The 19,194-nt window shown below is 37.1% G+C and overlaps 1 protein-coding gene across 1 annotated transcript; it reads right to left on the bottom strand.

Annotated features, from left to right (window-relative positions):
- Positions 1-15,475: 15,475 nt before the first annotated feature.
- On the bottom strand, positions 15,476-18,639 carry LOC145684745 (uncharacterized). Its single transcript, XM_081757120.1, has 2 exons — positions 18,577-18,639; positions 15,476-17,706 (listed from the first exon to the last, which is right to left on the bottom strand). The coding sequence occupies exons 1-2, from the start codon at positions 18,618-18,620 to the stop codon at positions 17,439-17,441; spliced, it is 312 nt and encodes a 103-aa protein (XP_081613246.1). The 5' UTR covers positions 18,621-18,639; the 3' UTR covers positions 15,476-17,438.
- Positions 18,640-19,194: the final 555 nt, after the last annotated feature.

Genomic DNA, 19,194 nt, shown 5'->3' with positions numbered 1-19,194 from the left:
TGCAGATAGCCACATTCGGAAGCCTTGTAGATAAATCTTATTTCTTCTGTCATATGAATGTTATAATTCATCAGATATTAGTCTATTACAACGTATGAGTTGCAATTGAAAAATCCCAATCTCACTACCCTTTTTATCAAATACTACTATGTGTGGTTGGTTGTAGTGCATGCTAACTGCTTGCATTCGTTTTAATAAGACAACAACACGTATCTCGTCATCTCCTCTTAGTAAAATGTTATCTGAACGTTTCACTATCTTAGAATTACTATGTTTTCTGAAAACAGTCTGAAGTATAGATCTAAGCACATATCTGTGTATTTTGACTTTTTTCTTGCCTATGTTAACGGCTCTACTAACGAATGTGCCCTAGGCAGATTCCCATGGTTTACTGCAGCGAACACCTAAGCAGAAATCTACAGACGATTTCGTGCTTCTATTTTTTTAAGGAATTTATTTGGTGATCTAGGATGGCTCTGGTCAACGGCCAAGGAATCCTCGCATACATACCAGGCCAAATGACAGTCTGGATCAGTGTTAGAGATGAATACACTTCGTGAGCCTCAAATGCTGGCAATTAATCATGTACATTTTGTGGAGTAACTTTCTGCTCTTGAGAAGACAACTTTCATTCGGCGGGAGGACATGCAAGCTCAGCGAGATGAAAAATGTTGAATTTAATAAATAAGATTACAGAAATTCTTCTTATTGATCATTCCGTCTCAGATATGAAAGGTGTCAAAAAGCTTATATAGTTCGTGCACTAATCTGCTACAGAGGGAAATTTACCAGAACTTTACTCACCGGTGAGAAACCGTTTAGATGATCGAGAAATTCAAATCCTCCAATAACCTTATCAGTTTGAAAGCCGGCGTGTTTATTTTTAACAAGTATTCAGAAGACCAGCCATTTTCGGTGTTTTTCAATAAAGAATTAAAAAATATTCTATAGGTTAATATGTGTGTTTATTACACCACATGAAAGGTCAGTGCTTTCTCTACATTCGCAAACAAACATTACAAGCATACATGCGTCATAAGGAGAGCTATAACGGTTTATCTTGGATATGATTTTCGATATAGGAAAAAGGCAGTACTTTGAGTTTTTGAGTGTACCTAGCCTTGGTATGATAAAAACGTAAACATTTTGGAATGCAGAGACCCACATCACAATCAGGACACATCAACGTTGTGTTCTTTCGCTTCCGTTTGCCATCATATACCTTTCCTACATCAGAACAACCCTTACAATATCTAGTAGGTCTCTTTTTTTTTCGTTGCGGGAATCTTCTTTGCAAAATGTCTCCCGGTCAATCAGTTGGTTCAATTCGAGGTTTCACGAACTTGAGCTTCGACACATGCTTTTTCACTCAAACCTTACCCCACTTTCTACACGAAGTCTGCTAAATGCACATTGTTCTTCTCTTGTCTACTTCTAGTTTTCTTCTATAGTATCCATGCATTTGTGCACCACTTCAGTTGCTTCCGATTGAAGGGGTAATACGCAACTAATTGATCACTTTTGACCACACCAACTTAGTTTATATTGTAGTCTAACACTACGTTCGGTTTTGTCATCCCTACAAGACCGTTCTTTGATTTCACTGGAACTTCAGTGGATGTAGCTTGATGTTTAGTTGAAAGCATCAAGACATCCCTTGTATCTTTCCATTTCACACACAATGGTGTTGGTACCTGTTGGTAGCTGTGTGGGTTCTTGTAATACGCTTATCCTCTTTCACACACCAACCTCATTCGATTGGGTTCATGCTTAGACCATTTCGCTCATGGATTTGGAGAGACTTCTGAATTGAATGCTGAACAGCTGCCGTTTTATCAGGGGGAAAAGTGGCCATATTGAAGCTATGTAATACTCCTCCCTTGTTACGGGCGAATAAGAAATGTGTAATCATGAGCATTTTGTCAGGATTGAGTTTTGGTTGGTTGAAGACCCTAACTAACTTTCACCATTTTTCTTTTTTTTTGAAGGATCTTGAAGGCTGTCATCTATTCACTGCTGATTATACCTGAGGACGTGACACAGCCTGTTGCATCCTGAAAAAAGTGAAAGCAATCTTTTAATGACGCTACAGTTTCTCTAAATTTAATAAATTCGTAACATTTCCTATCAGATCAACAACTGCTCATGAAGTCTTCTAGTAAGATTCTGAAAAGATCCGACTAAAACCCATCAACAGCTACAGATTTCCAGTTTGTAGTTTCTTGCATTATTCTTCTCCATATACAGCTACCTCTATTCCTTCGAAAGCTGCTTGCATCACTTGAAGACGTTTAGTATTGATCTCCAAGTTTCTCAAGATCTGTGATTGAATTGTCGTGGCTTCAATGGCAGATTCAATGGCCATTTTTAGTCCACGCCATTGCGTGTATAAGGCTCTTCCTTCTACGTGTGGGTTTTAAAACATAACACAACAGAGACTCTGCAATATTCACCGCATTCGAACTTATATTCTTGCGCATTGAGATATTTTCACACAAGAAAAATGGCATTAATTCAACGTGTCGCTCAGATGATAAACTGTTTCCTTCAAAAGTCCTGTACAACTTCTTTTATCGTAACAGTATAAGGAAGTGAACGATGACTCTTGCTAACGTTGTGTCTGCCGTTGAGTTACTCCTCACGAAAATTTCGTGGCCTTCTTTAACCACTTTTGGATAATCACATGAGTTGGATCTTCGTCTAAGAAGTTTTCCATTTCTGCGAATTGTGAATGTTCCTTGAGTGGTTAGTTTCTTGTAATCCTCCGATACCGTCCTATCCTCCTGGTATAAGCCATATCACATATAACAAGGAAGTAGTTACAAAGATTCAATATGGCCACTTTTCCCATTTCTAACACAGCAGCTGTGCAGCATTCAATTCGGAAGTACCTCGAACTTCAGGAGTTAAATGGTCTAAGCCTATATGAAGTATTCAGTGTTTTGTGTGTTTTGTCAAGAGAGCATGTAAAAATGAAGAATGGAAGACAATCTGATATAGATGATTAGGAACAACAGCAGTTGAAAATCAACGTCATTGACAACGGCTTAATTCTTGATCCAATCAGTTTTGACTATTATTTTTTGTTAACGTCACCGCCTTATAAATTTAACAAAATGGACATGAAGTTGATCTTGATGTAACTTTAAATGAAGGTATAAATAAAGGTATAAAAAATGGTGGTTTATTGTTCTATTTACATTTTTTGGAATTCTTTAACACGAGCAGCTTATATGCCGGCTTATGTGTTTACTCACTTTCCACATCTTGGAGCAGAAGCCCTGAATTTTCTCCCTTAGTAATAGCGTTCGAGTACTTGCTCGTCTCGGTGCCCAAAGAAAGTAATACATTCTGCTATTAGCTTTCAATTAGCTTGAAAGTTAAACTTGCGTCTATAAAAAATTTCGAGGCGCTTTTGATCCTTGACTCACTTCATCAAAGTTCTATATTGATAACGCTACGTATCTATCCCTATAATCTTTAGGCTGTAGAACCTGAAAGTCTTTCTGACTCGCACGGTTCATCTTGCACTAGAGAGTGCCATATCGCACACTCTTTTTAAGCTTATTGGAGGATTTGAATTTCTCGATCTTCTAAACGTTTTCTCACCGGTGAGTAAAGTTCTGGTAAGCTTCCCCTCTGTAGCAGATTAGTGCACCAACTGTATTAGCTTTTTGACACCTTTCATACCTGAGACGGAATGATCAACAAGAAGTATTTCTGTAATCTTATTTATTAAATTCAACACTACCTCATCTCGCTGACGTGAATAGAGCTTGCGTGTCCTGTCCATCGATTCAAAGGTATCTTCTCAATGAGGAGAAAGCTACTCCACAAAATGTACCCGATAAAACGCAAGTAGTTGACGCTTGCGAAGTGTACTCATCCAGGCTTGGTATGTATGCGAGCATAACCATGGCCGTTGTCCAGAACCATCTACTTATCTATATAATGTAAATAACTGCAAGAAAAGTGATCAAAGCGCATGCGTTATGAAATTAGATCAGCCATTATACAGGATATATGTTCAAATTCTAACTCAGCTGAAGAAAGCCTTTGGGAGGTTTGCAGTTAAGTAATTTCTAGGCACGAATGGTATAGAAGTTTGGTGCATCCTATACACTATGACAACTTTAGTGAAAAGGATATGCCATCAGCTAACATCGGCTCCAGCCGGATAAGCTTACTTATCTGTAGATAAAAAGTGATTGCTATATAGGATATTAAACGAGCCACATGTAAGTGTAAAAGGGCCAATATGAAGTATTCAAGGTTTCTGCATTCTGTCAAGGGTTCATTTACAAATGGAAGATCGGAACACATACTGATTAAGATGATGACGAAACCCAGCTGTAGAAAACCAATATGTCATTGACAGCGCTTTAATTGTTGATCCAATCAGTTATGATTATTATTTTCTAATAACGTCCCCGCCTTATAGACCTAACAAAATGGACATGAAGATCTTGATGAAACTTTAAATGAACGTGTGAAACAAGGTTATAAAACATGAAGGTGGTTTATTATTCTGTTTACATATTTTGGAATTTTTTAACACGAGCTGATTTGATACCCGAAGAGAAAACGAAACCGAAGCCGGACAATTTAAGGTAACGACCAAAAACCAATTCAATTAGATATCACATTCGCGTACTACAGTATCATTCACTTGTACGTTTATAACAATTGTATATTGTTTGTTTGTTTATACGTTAAGATGTTCAAAAGCAGATGATTGACTCCAAGGATTCTGCCATCTGCCAGGACGCTTAAGATTATGTAACTGCCGTTTAGGTTTCGACTCAACCTAAAGGGAAATAAAGTTTAAAACTCTTAATAAAAAACGAAGTTTGGATATTCCGTACATGCAAAGACTCCATGTACATTTTTATCTAAGTTGATGTTCTTAGAATGAAAGCTCTACTACGACGATCACAGTTGGTTTTAACTTATTGACCTAGGTTTAATACGAAATAAGTAAAATCAATGCTTACTTCTCATCACATTGTTCTTTTGCGACTGTACCAACCTACTTTTCAGACAGAAGCCCGCGAAGTTTAACAATTTTCTGTAACAGTTATACTAGACTTATGGTAGTAAACCTGAAAATCTATTAGGAGATCCTTAGGTAAATAGGAGCGTGATACCGTGTAGAATCAGGCCCGCTTCTCTTAGCCTGTGAGACAAGTCCGGCCAATGAATTCCTAAAGCTAGCGGTGTAAAGCCCTGATTCGCGATAGGAAGAAGTTTTACAGGGTTGGTAGAACAGGTGTAGAACAGAAACATCAACAAAATTATCAGGTTACAGATTTTTTTCTTTGTACTTAGGTTACATTGGGAGATTTTCAGTCATGTACACCTGAAAGATATAAAACTTGCTCTGCTTGCTTTCCACATCTTGGAGCAGAAGTCCTTAATTTTCTCCCTTGGTAACAGTGTTTTAGTACTTGCTCGACTCGGTGCCCAAAGTAAGTAATAGAGACTGCGAAAAACTTTCGATAAGCTTGAACGTTAAACATGCGTCTATAAAAAACTTCGAGGCGTCTTTTGCAACCTTGAGTCACTTCATTGATAACGCTACGTAATTATCACACTAATCTTTAGGCTATAGAACATTAAAGTCTTTCTGGTACGCACGGGTTATCTTGCACTACAGACTGCCATATTGCACACTCTTAACAACTTATTGGAGGATTTTAAAATTCTTAATCTTCTCATCATTTTCTCGCCGGTAAGTAAATTCTGGTAAGCTCATAGTAGCGCTCCGTAGCAGACTAGTAGACCAACCGTATTAACTTTTAGAAGCCTTTCATATATGATACGGAATGATCAATAAGAAGAATTTCTGTAATCTTATTTATTAATTTCAACACTACCTCATCTCGCTGACGTGCATAGAGCTTCCGTGTCCTCCCACAGACTGAAAGTTGTCTTCTCAAGAGCAGAAAATTATTCCACAAAATGTACATGATTAATCGCCAGCATTTGAGGCTTACGAAGTGTACTCATCTCTAACACTGAACCAGACTTTCATTTGGCCTGGAATGTATGCGAGCATATTCATGGCCGTTGACCAGAGCCATCCTAGATCACCAAATAAATTCCTTTACAAAAATAGAAGCACCATATCGTCTGTAGATTTCTGCTTAGGTGTTCACTGCATATAGCGGAATACCTTGGGAAGCTGCCTAGAGTATATTCCTTAGTAGAGGTGTTAACATTGGCAAGAAGAAAGTCGAAATACACAGATATGTGCTTAGATCTATACTTCAGACTGTTTAGAGAAAAAATAGTAATTCTAAGATACCGAAACGTGCAGATAACATTTTACTAAGAGGAGATGTCGAGATACGTGTTGTTGTCTTATCAAAACGAATGCAAGCAGTTAGCATGCACTACAACCAACCAGACATAGTAATATTTGATAAGAAGCGTAGTGACATTATAATTTTTCAATTGCAACTCACACGCTGTAATAGACTAATATCTGTTGAATTATAACATTCATATGGCAGAAGAAATAAGATTTATCTACAAGGCTGCCGAATGTGGCTTTCTGCAGAAATAATGGTAATACTAATTGCAGATATAAGAATGCATTTAGATAAAAAAGATAATATCAGTAGACGTCGAGATCCGGCATGATACTTGCATTAGTACTAGTTGAATCAGTTTGCATGCAGTACACCCGACGAGAGAGGCTGGGATCAAATGAGAAAAGTACTTCAGCTCATATTGTCCTTAGGACTTACAAATTCGAAATATTCGAGTTTAAAACCAGTGATGTGGGGAACAAGAAGTCCTTAGCTGAGAAAGACTGAATATCACGGTGACCTCATAAGGTATAGTAGAGAGAAAGCGCGTTATAATGATGGACAAGTTGATGGGTCACTTGCGGTAGGGTAGGCATCCCCGAGCTTGTGAAGCTTTTTGTAATACGCATCAGCGCCACCAGAAATCACCTTGAAATGAGAACATTAGCAGAGATGTCAAGTGACTACACTGTATTAGTATTCTACAATGTATGGTAAAAGATGATAATAAAAGATTAAATCGATCTCTAACTGATGCGGTGATTAAAGAAAAATTTTGAAGATGGACGTGGATTTTCAATTTTTAATTAGTGGTTTAGGGTGCAAAAGGCGTGCCAATAATTCCAGGGTTCTATTTCAAAATATTCGTTAAGGCTAAAGGTCTTATGATGGCTTCTGTCTATCTAAAAATGCTGTGAAGATAGATATCAGCAGTGGACGTCGCAATGTATTCTTTAATTTCTAATGCTTTAGAGCTAGTAAAGAAGTTCAACAATGAATCGGTCGCCGCAGTAACTTGTGATGTGTAGCTACGTCTTAAAAACGAAGCAGTAGTGCTTTTATATGTACTTAACTCTCATTATATATGGGGTACCATTTAAAAAAAGGTGGATTTACTTCTCCCTTTAATAAGACGAGGGTATCATAGTCATATAACTTTGGGAACGTACAGCGGTTTGTTTCACGTCGGCCCTTGGGATTGAAAATTTTTGATACCAAATTTAAAAAACATAAGTATTAATTTATCAATGATAATCATGCAATTGCTATACTTCCCGTTTATATGCAACTACATTAGTTTTTAAGATTACTTCCTGCTGAAGAAATCTACTTAGGACTCATAACGCTCTCACCTTTTTCTTAATTGTTAGCCTGATAGAAACGGTTTAATCCAAACAGTCGTGTTCTCGCGAATTTATTAGTCTCCTCTGTGTTAACACTCGAGGCTATCAAATATGCGTTTAATTAGCGTCCTTGCTGCTTACTAGGACCTACATTCACAGTTCGGTAGAATTCACTATGTCGTGGTCATTCATTAGTAATATTTTCCCGATTGTATCCTGTAAAATTTCCTTTGGAACCCATTACATTCCAAAGCAGCCTTGCTTAGGGCCTGAGACAGGTTATCTGATCGATGAGACAAACAAAGAATTGATTTTAAGATCTTCTCTTACACGGTTAGGTGAAAAATATTTACGGTATAGTATGTCCTATGTTCGCTACCAACATAGTAACACTGGTCATCATCAGACAGCAAACAAACTGTGGGCTAATCAAATAATGTTTTTACATAAGCTCAATGTATGCTTTGATTAGTAACAAAGTGCCACACATTTCATAGAGCAGAAAACGTCATTTATTTCAGAAGTCTCTTGATGAAAATATTGCATATCCAAGTTCTTGAATCAAAAAGTAATCTGATATAAAGTTAGCCTTGTCTTAATAAGAATATCGTATCACATTTCGTCATTCTTCCATCCTCTTTCCCTCTAATGTTATACGCTCATATTCTTGGTGTGTCAATGCTGTCTTACTGGCAAGATTTTATCAAGCCTTCTCTCGCGTCTCGCGTATCGATTTTTTAATCTCAAACAACCTTTGGATAGCTATTCACTTCTGAAACCTTCGCAACAACGATTGTGTAATGGTGAGATACACACCTCTCCTTTTGATATATCAGTGTAGTCCCTCTGTATTTTTTCAGTATTTCAATATCAAGTACCAATACTACAATTCTACTGTTCTGCATACAGTAAATAATTGCAGGAGAAGTGAACAAAGCGCTTGCGTTATGACATTAAATCAGCCTTTATACTGGCAGGGTGTTCAAATCGTACTTTCAGCTGAAGAAATTTATGAACCGTCCAAAGTTGTACCGCATTTAGATTTCCACTTGAGTAATTTCTAGGCACGATTGGATACATTATGTCAGGAAATGGTATAGAAGAACAATTGTGTATCCTCTACACTAAGACAACATTAGTGATAATGCTAAATGGCCATGCCTACTCAAGATCATTGAGAACTCACTTCTAGACTTTGTTCCTGGACCTCAACAAGTGGTTGTCAAAACATTCACAACTCTCGGAGGAAATCACAAATAATAGGATCTGCGATCTTATTCAACAATGTCTGGTTGACGAAATAAATATCCAACATTTACAAGAAAATGAAACTGCATGTCAAAAACCATTTTAGGAAATGTCAAAATTAAGACGGTGACATTTCCCGAACCGTAAAGTTTGGGTGCAGTATATAGAGAAGGTCTTAATCGTATTGCAATGTATCCAAAGGGATTACATTGAAAAAGGGACTAGAAAGTTTATTTGTACGCAATTAAATGAATGCTTCCGTTTTCTCGTGAAGGTGGTCATCTTTTCCATGAAAAATTTGCACATACTATACTCAACATTTGGAAGCCCTGGAGGCAACTACGGTATCAGCGGATTACAGGAAATTAACAATTCAAGGAACATTCTCAATTCGCAGATTAAGAGGCTTTATTGAGCGAAGCTCCAAGTGATATGTTTATCGAACAGTGCTCAAAGAAGGGCGCGAAATTTTCTGGGGATTAACTCAACGTGACAAACAACGTTAGGAAGATAAATCCTTCATTCCCAAATACTGTTACGATCAAAGAACTTCTACAGTACTTTTGAAGGAAACAGTTTATCATCTGAGTGGCACGTTGAGCTAACGTCACCTTCCTTGTGTGAAAATTTATCAATGCGCAGTCTCATTTGTACTGAGTTTTAAAACCCACACGTAGAAGGAAGAGTTCTTCTACACGCAATGGTGTGGACTAAAAAGGGCAACTCAAATATGCCTTAAGTACGTATATAAATTATGTTAAATGTAATTTTAACCTTATATTTTATGGATTTAAATTACAATTAGACACGGAAAATGTCGAAAGAGAAAAAAGAGCTTACCGGAAATATCGGCAACAATCGAATTTAAATCTGGCATTCAAGCCACGACAATTCAATCAAAGTTCTTGAGAAACTTGGATATCAAAACTAGACGGCTTCAAATAATTCAAACAGTTTTCGAAGGAGTAAAGAGTAAAGGTAGAAACTACAAACGGGAAATCTGTAGCTGTTGATGGTACTGATTCAGATCTTCTAAGAATCTTACTAAAAGACTTCATGAGGAGTTGCTGAATCTTTTGAGGCCAATACAAGCACAACTGAAGGGAAATTCTACGTAATTATTAAATTTAAACATTACGTGATTACCTTGTAAAACCAGACCCGCTTCTCTTGGCCTGTGAGACAGTCCGGCCGATGAATTACTAAAGCTAGCGGTGTAAATCACTGATTCGCGATACAAAGATGTTATAAAGGTATGGTAGAACAGGTGTATAACAGAAACAGCAAGAAAATAATCAATGACAGATTTTTTTTTACTTATGTTACACTGGGAGATTTTCAGTTAAGTCACCTGAAAGATATAAAACATCCTAGGCTCACTTCCCACATCTCCCACCAGAAGCTCTGTAATTCCCTTCTTGGGAATAGTGTCCGATAACTTGTTCGTCCCGCTGCCCAAGGAAAGTAAAAAAGACTGCGATAACATTTCTATTAGCCAGAAAGTTAAACTGGAGTTTATAAAAAATATTGACGCGTCTTTTGCAAGGTTGACTGATTTAATCAAGATTCTATATTTATAACTTCCGTTTAGTTTTCGGATCTAAAAAAAAAAACAAAGTTTAACTCTCTTAATAAAGAACGATGTTTCGATATGCGGTACAAGCAAAGACCTCATGTACACTTTCATCCAAGAGGGTGCGTTAGAATTAAACCTCTACAACACGTCGACCCCAGTTGGTTTCAACTTATTTCCCTAGGTTTTATAGGCTATAAGGACAATCAAAGGGTACTTCTCAGCAGCTACATCCTTGCGACTGTACCAAGTTGCTTTTGAGACAGAACGTCACGAAGCTTAAGAATATTCAGTAACAGTTATATTACACCTTTGGTGTAAGCTTGTAAAGGATTCACATGCAGGTTATTGGCCTGAAACTCTAATAGGAGTTTTATAGGTAATTAGTAACGTGATTAAATTGTAGACCCAGGGCCGCTTCTCTTTGCCTGTAAGACGAGTCCGGCCGATGAATTTATAAAGAGGATGAACTGATAAACAGATGAGCACAAAAGTCCTGTAGAACTTCTTTTACCGTAAGAGTATTTGGGAATGAAGGATTAATCCTGCTAACGTTGTGTCTGACGTTGAGTTAATCCCCGAGAAAATTTCGTGCCCTTAATTATGCACTGTTCGATAATCATATCTCTTGGAACTTCGTTCAAGAAGGCCCCTTTTCATGCGAATTGTGAATGTTCCTTGAGTTGTTAATTTCTGGTATACTGTGATACCGTATTTGCCTCCAGTGCTTCCATCTGTTGAGTATAGTGATGTGCAAATTTTTCATAGAAAATATGACCAGCTGCGTGAGAAAACGGAAGCATTAATTTAATAGCCTTCAAATGAAGGTTGTAGTAACCTGTTCAATCTAGTCCCTTTGGATGAATTGCAATACGATTATGACCTTCTCTATATACTGCAGCCAAAGTTATAAGTTCGGAAAAGTAACCGTCTTAATTTTGATATTTCCTTATATGGTTTTTGTCATGCAGTTTCATTTCCTTGTTAATGTTGCATATTGATTTCGTCATCCAGACGTTGTTAATAACATCGCAGATCCTAGATTCTGTCGCCTTTTCCGACACTATTAAATGTCCTCACAACCACATGTAGAGGTCCCCGAGAAAAGTCTAGAAATTAGTTCTGAATGATCTTGAGTACGCATGGTCATTCAGCATTTTCACTAAAGTTGTCATAGTGTACACGAAACACCAAAGAGATTCTATGCCATTTCCTGACATAATATATCCAGTCGTGTCTAGAAACTACTTAACTGCAAACCTCCTAAAGGGGTACAACTTTGGAGCGTTCAGAAATTTCTTCAACTGAGTTACGATTTGAACCCCTTTCCAGTATAATGGCTGATGTAATTTCATAATGCATGTGCTTTGTTCACTTTTCTTGCAGTCATTTTCTGTATGCGGAAGTGTAGAATATATAGTATTAGTATTTGATGTTGAAATATCAAAGAAATACAGAGGTACTACACTGCTTATATCTAAAGAAGAGGTGTATATCTCACCATTATAGAATCGTTGTGGCGAAGCTTTCACAAGATGAATAGCTATCCAAAGGTTGTTTGCGAATAGGAAATCAAGACGCGAGTGAAGACTTGATTAAATCTTTTCCGAGTAAGAAGGAATTGACACATCAAGAACATGAGTGTAAAGCATTAGAAGGGAGGAGGATGTCAGATTGATGAAATGTAATACGATATTCTTATCATGACAATGCTATAGTGATATCATTCTAGAATTTAGATATGGACATTTTTCACCAACAGACTTCTAAAATTAATTACTTTTTTGCTCTATGAAATGTGTGGCACTGAATTACTAATCAAATCATACAGTGAGCTTATATGAAAAGCTTATTTGATTAGCCAACAGTTTGGTAGCTTTGTGATGACCAGTGTTACTAAATTGGTAGCGAACACAGGACATACTATACCGTAATTATTTTCCACCTAACCGTGTAAGCTAAGATCCCAAAAAACTTAAAATCGATTCTTTATTTTGCTCATAGATCAGATCACCGGTCTCAGACCCCAAAGTAATGCTGCTTTGGAGGTTAGAATATAATTGGTTCCATAGCAAGTGTTACAGCATACAATCGGGAAAATATTATGAATGATAGACCAGAACCTAGTGAATCCTGCACAACTCTCTATGTAAGCCCTAGTAAGCAGCATGGACGCTAATTAAACGCATAATTGATAGGCTCGAGTGTTAACACACAGGAGACTTTCTTTAAATATTATATCCGTAATAACACAATTCTTTGGATTATTAAACAGTTTCTATCAGGCTAACGATCAAGGACCAGGCGAGAGCGTTATGAGTGCTACGAAAATTTCTTCAGCAGGAAGCACTCTCAAATAGTATTGTAGTTACAAATAAATTGGAAATATAGCAATTGCTTGATTATCATTGATAAATTAATACTAATTATTTTAAGATTTGGTATCCCAACATTTTTCAATTCCAAGGGCCCACCTAAAACAAGCCGCTGTTCGTTCCCAAAACTATAAGTCTATGATACTCGCGTCTTATTAAAAGGAGAAGTAAATCCACGGTTTTTTCAATGGTACGCCATTGTATAATGTGGGTAAAGGAGCTCTAAAAGCACCACTGCTTCGTTTTTAAGACCTAGGTACACAACACAAGATCCTACGGCTTTGGATTCATTTTTGAATTCCTTTTCTACCTGTAAACCAATAGGAATCAAGTAATAGATGCCGATGTCCACTGCTAAACTCTAAATTTCACAGCATTGTAAGGAGAACATAAGACGACATATGCCGTTTAGCCATACCGGACATTTCGAAATGGAACCCTCTGATTATTGGCGCGCGTGTTGCAATCTAAACTACAATTAAAAATTGAACATCCCCGTCCAACCCCAAAATTATTACTTTTATCATCGTGACACTTACACATCGATTTAATCTCTTATTATCTCTTTTCAGAACTATAGAATACTATTACAATGAAGTCTAGTGACATTCTTGTAATGACCTCATTTCAAGGCGATTTCTAACGTAATAGATGCATTTTAGAGAAAACTTCATAAACTCGGGGTGCTTGTCCTATCGCAAGTGACCGAGCAACTTGTCCATCATTGTAACGTGCTTTCTCTTAACTATACCTTATAAGCTCACCGTGCTAATCATTTTTTCACAGGTAAAGAATTCTTGTTCCGCACGTCACAGGGTTTAAACTCGAATATTCGAATTTGCAAGACCCAAAAAGCAATATGAGATGCCGCACTTTAATCATTTCAAGCCGCCCGCTCTCGTTGGTTATAATGCATGCAAACTGATTCTTCTCGTTCTAATGAGACTATCATGGCGGATCTCGACATCTACTGTTATTACCTTTTAATTAAATCTTCCTCATATCTAAAATTAGTAATACCATTATTTCTGCAGAAAACCACAGTCGGCAGCCTTGTTGATAAATCTTGAATCTCTAGCCATATGAAAGTAAATTTTCAACAAACCTTAGAGTATTACAGCGTGTAAGTCGGAATAGAAAAATCCCAATCTCACTACGCTTCTTATCAAATATAACTATCTCTGGTGGGTTGTATTGCATGCTAACTCCTTGCATTCGTTTCAACAAGACAACAGCACGTATCTCGACATCTCTTAGTAAAATATCTGAATGTTTTGTAACTTGATAATACAATATTCCCTGAAAACAGTCTGAAGTATAGGTCGAAACACATATCTGTGTGCTTCATCATTCTTCTTGCCAATGTTAACGGCTCTTAGCTGGACTTTCCATGGAATGTACTCTTGGCAGTTTGCCATGATATTCCGCTATATACAGCGATCATCTATGCTGGATTCTACAAACGATTTGGTGCTTGTACTTTTGTAATGGATTTTACTCGGTGATCTAGGATGGCTCTGGTCAACGGCCATGGACATGCTCTCATACGTTCCATGGCAAATGACAGTCTGGTTCAGTGTTAGAAATGAGTACACTTCGTAAACCTCAACTGCTGGCGATTAATCGGGTTCATTTAGTGGAGTAGCATTCTGCTCTTGAGAAGATACTTTTCAGCCGATGGACACTACACGCAAGCTGTATTCACGTCAGCGAGATGAGGTAATGTTGAATTTAATAAATAAGATTACAGAAATACCGTCTGTTGATCATTCCGTTTCAGATATGAAAGGTGTTAAAAAGCTAATACAGTTCGTGCAGTAATCTGCTACAGAGGGGAAGCTCACCAGAACTTTACTCAGCGGTGAGAAAACGTTTAGAAGATCGAGAAATTAAAATTATCCAATAAACTTAATAAGAGTGTGCGATATGGCCCTCTGTAGTGTAAGATGAACCGTGCGAGTCAGAAAGACTTTAAGGTTTTATAACCTCAAGATTATTGGGATCGATACGTAGCGTTATTAATATAGCATCCTGATGAAGGGAGTCAAGGTTGCAAAAGACGACTCGAAATTTTTATACACGCAAGTTTAACTTTCAGGCTAAGTGAAAGTTAATAGAAGAAACTATTACTTTCTTTGGGCATCGAGACGATCAAATTCTCGGACGCTATTTCCAAGAGGATATTTTCAGAGCTTCTGATCCAAGATGTGGGAAGTGAGCCTAGGAAGTTTTATATCTTTGAGGTGTACTTAACTGAAAATCTCCCAATCTAAACTAAGTAAAAAAAATTCTGTCAATTAATTACCGCTGTTCGTTCTGTTATACCATCGTCTTATTAAAGGGAGAAGTAAATCCATTGTTTTTTAAATTTTACGCCATTTTATAATGTGAGTTAATTAGCTATAAAAGCACTACTGCTCCGTTTTAAAGACCTAAATACACAACACAAGATACTACGGCCTCCGATTCATTGTTGTATTTCTTTAATAGCTTTAAGCCAATAGGAATTAAGGAATACATGGCGACGTCCACTGCTGATTTCTAAATATGACAGCATATTTAGAAAGACATAAGCCGCCATAAGTCTTTTAGCCTTACCGGACACCTCGAAATAGAACCCTCGAATTATTGGCACGATTGTTGCACCCTAAACCATAAATAGAAATCGAACATCCCCTCCAACTTAAAAATTATTTCTTTAATCACCGCATCACTTAGAGATCGATTTAACCCGGCAATTTTCATAGCGTTATTTATAAAGATTAAACGTTCTCGCAAATAAAAGTTATTATTTAGACATTCCTTAATACATTTTTCATTTTATTTTGAGAAACTGTTACCCCGGTACCCTGGTACTTTGGTGTCACCTACAGGTGTCACTCGCAATACGTGTACAAACTGACACCCTGCTAAACTTAATGTGAGTGGAAGTTTTACTGTAAGTATATATGGTTCTCGTGTATATATTTTGAATGCAACAAAAATTCAACATATATAAGAGATTGCACACACATTACAACAAATATCCAGCATAAATTGAGGTTCAAAACCGAAAGCAGTTCATGAAACAGTTTGAACGCCATCAAACTGAGAGTTTGTTTGCCTTTTCTGCCAACCTTGCGTTCGGATTTGGAAAAAAGTCATCGATTGGCATTATGGAACTTGTACCAGCAATGCTGATGTAACCCAACCTCGCACTTTCCACACATTATAGTTCTTTTGTAGCAGAAACCGCATCTTCCGTGGGGACAATCCACAGGGTCGTGATCTTCAACACTTCCACTATTTCGCTGCTACAGTGAAACTCTTGATGAAACAGGTGATGCACACACAACACTTTCCTTAGCACGTTTCCCATATTTTTGGCAATAGGCTTGCACTACTGCTCTCCTGAAATCACAATATGTAAATCGACTCCCAGAGGATGTGGTTTTAAATATTAGCCAAGCATTCTGGTACGCTGCGTCGATTCCGAAGACAAACAGAGGGAACCACCACAATTTACCCCGGTAACCTATGCGCATACGGTGAACATTTTCGTCAAACCTATCTACCCCTCCAATGTATCTGTTATATTTTTGTATAACTGACGGGCATTCAATTTGAATCTTTCTTCTTTTCGATTCGATCATTCCTGTTCTATCAACTTTCGAAATTGGGAGTTGGGAGTGACAGTTAGACGCAATAGTCACTACACTATTCTTCCACTTGACAATCGTAATTTCTTTGGTGCATTTGAATGACATGGATTCTGGATTGATTATCTTTAGCAGATGTGTGTCTTCCAAAGGGCATTTTTAAGTTCTGTTTTCCCTAATAGTCCCTGTTCCACCCGTGTTAAGGTTTGAAAGTTCTGTTAGAAGGGGCAAGGATGTAAAAAAGTTGTCAAAATACAGATTACAAGGACCTAATTCACGAGGAAGACGTGATTCTATCTCGAGTACGACAGCAGCTCAAAAACCGAATCCTTCTTGCTTGGGTAAATGTGCAGATTTAGATCCTTGATAAGGCTCAAATGTAATCAGGTATCCCCCGTGTGTAGCAGCAGACCACACTTTGTAAAAAAGCGCAAATTCTTGCTATGGATATGCTGATTCGTGCCGTGGCGACCAAAAAAAGGAATCTAGGATTTATCTATAGATATATGAGAGGAACTTACTTTTTTCAAATTGTCATTAAATTTGTTATTTAGAATTGTAAAATTTGCCCTAACTTTCCCAAATTTGTCGTTTTCTGGGAGATTTATGCAGTTTGACAGATGAACATACTTTTCAATTTAAGGAAAAAATCAATTTCTTCTCACTAGTTTGAACCATCTTGTTGTAAGTATCAGCCTTGATTTCCCACAGCATACGTAAGTATTATGGTGTCGCAATATAAACGCTAATCTCATCTGTTGTTACGTCGAGTGAGTGATTGTTTTGTGAAGCATATCTATTTGACATTTCACAAATGTATTCAATAACTTCATCAGAAAAAAATTTCAAAGCACTCCGTTGAAGAAACTATCAAGTTTTTGTTATGAGGAACCACTTCATCTTTTTCTCCGGACCACTCTCTACGTTCAGAGATAAAACTGGATTTTTCAGCCACTGATATGCTCGTTTCTTCCCTTTCTTGTAAGGTACATCACCACTATTATAAACACTTTTTTCGTGTCAGCATATTTTGTGATTTCTTCAAGAGAAGACCTCAAAACTCTTGGCGGTAGTCGATTCATATCAGCCCCATCTTCATCTCCACTGTCTTCTTCAGTGTTATAGTCATCTTCAGGAGGAATTAGAACTATTTCTTGTAGGTCAAGATCAGATTCGTTTTCTTCCAAACAGTCGAGAATTTCATGGAGCTTCAAGCTGAAAAAAGAGAGATATTTTGAATAAAGTAATACTGGAATCACTTTAACAATCAGTTATTTTGTATAAAATATCAGATGAATTCGAATCTTTAAAATTCGAACGTAATATGAAATGCCTGTGGGATAAGTAGTTTTCTCAACTGAAGCAAGATATGTATTTAAAACTAAACTTTGGCTGCTTTGGATTCGCACATATTCATTGGATATTAGGTTGTATGAAACGTGAGAAGTCTTTTTTAGTTGAGGATAGCAAAGGAATGTAAACGAAGTGAAATAAAATCTCTAAAAAACGTGCATATTCCTTGCGACAAAATTCTGCACCAAATGAAAAATAAATTTATTAGTTTATTGTCGGTAAATATGACTAAATTATTTCTACCAATGTAGAAGGTAACTAATTGTGTATTTTTTTTTATACAAGGGACAAAATATCACTAAACAGCAAAACTTGAGTTCTTATCTTTTATCACACAAGTATACTAACTTCACCTAACATAAATAGTAATATAGAAAAGGGGCCCTTTTTTACTCTTTCTATTGCCACAAGTGAAGAAGTTACGTACATCTCTCTCTCTTTCTCTCTCTCTCGATCACTCTCACACACACACACACACACGCGCGCGCGCGCGCAATCACACACTTACTCAGACACACTGAAGCACCATATTACAGGTTATACGATAGTAGTACATATTATATTCTTCAATACAAAAAGTAGCTCTATATCCCAGTGTCACCTGTAGGTGACAACGGAAATTCAACTGGTCATACGATACATTAGAGTTTAGATTTCTTTTCTACAAACCAATATTATCACTAACTGATACTTGAAGAAAAATACTATAACATTTATATTATATCCACTCACCTTTTGTGACTGGTAGAAGCGTCATTTCGGGCACACCTGCTCATCTTGTTAATATTCGGTGAAGCCATTCTGGAAATATCAATTCAGAAGTTTCGATTAGATGGCCGTCGAGTTCTAATGCCACTCATTTGTTTGTTTAAAGACAATTTATCACCCTTTGACAATTGAAACTAAGTTTCAAAAAAAGAAATTAAATTACATGCATCCAAAGTAGTGGGTTACTTAGAGATCGATTTAATATTTTATTTTTATCTTTTTTCATTCATTGTAGAATACTATTACGATGAAGTCAAGTGACATCTCTGCTAATGTTCTCATTTTAGGGCGATTTCTGATATAGCGGATGCATATTACAAAAAGCTTCACAAGCTCGAGGATGCTTCTCCTATCGCAAGTGATCCATTAACTTGTCCATCATTTTAACGCGCTTTCTCTTTACTATACCTTGTGAGCTAACCATGATATTAATTCTTTCTCACCTAAAGACTTCTTGATCCGCAATTCACTGGTTTTAAACTCGAATATTTCGAATTTCCAAGTCCTAAGGACAATATGTGCTGCCGTACTTTTTCCATTTCAACCCAACCTCTCTCGTCGGTTGTCCTGGATGCAAAGTGA

This window comes from Thermobia domestica, chromosome 5 (genome assembly GCF_964235325.1).
Source record: "Thermobia domestica chromosome 5, izTheDome1.hap1.1, whole genome shotgun sequence".
NCBI lineage: Eukaryota > Metazoa > Arthropoda > Insecta > Zygentoma > Lepismatidae > Thermobia > Thermobia domestica.
The sequence above is the reverse complement of the archived record's forward strand: the minus strand, read 5'-3'. Positions and strand labels throughout refer to the sequence as shown.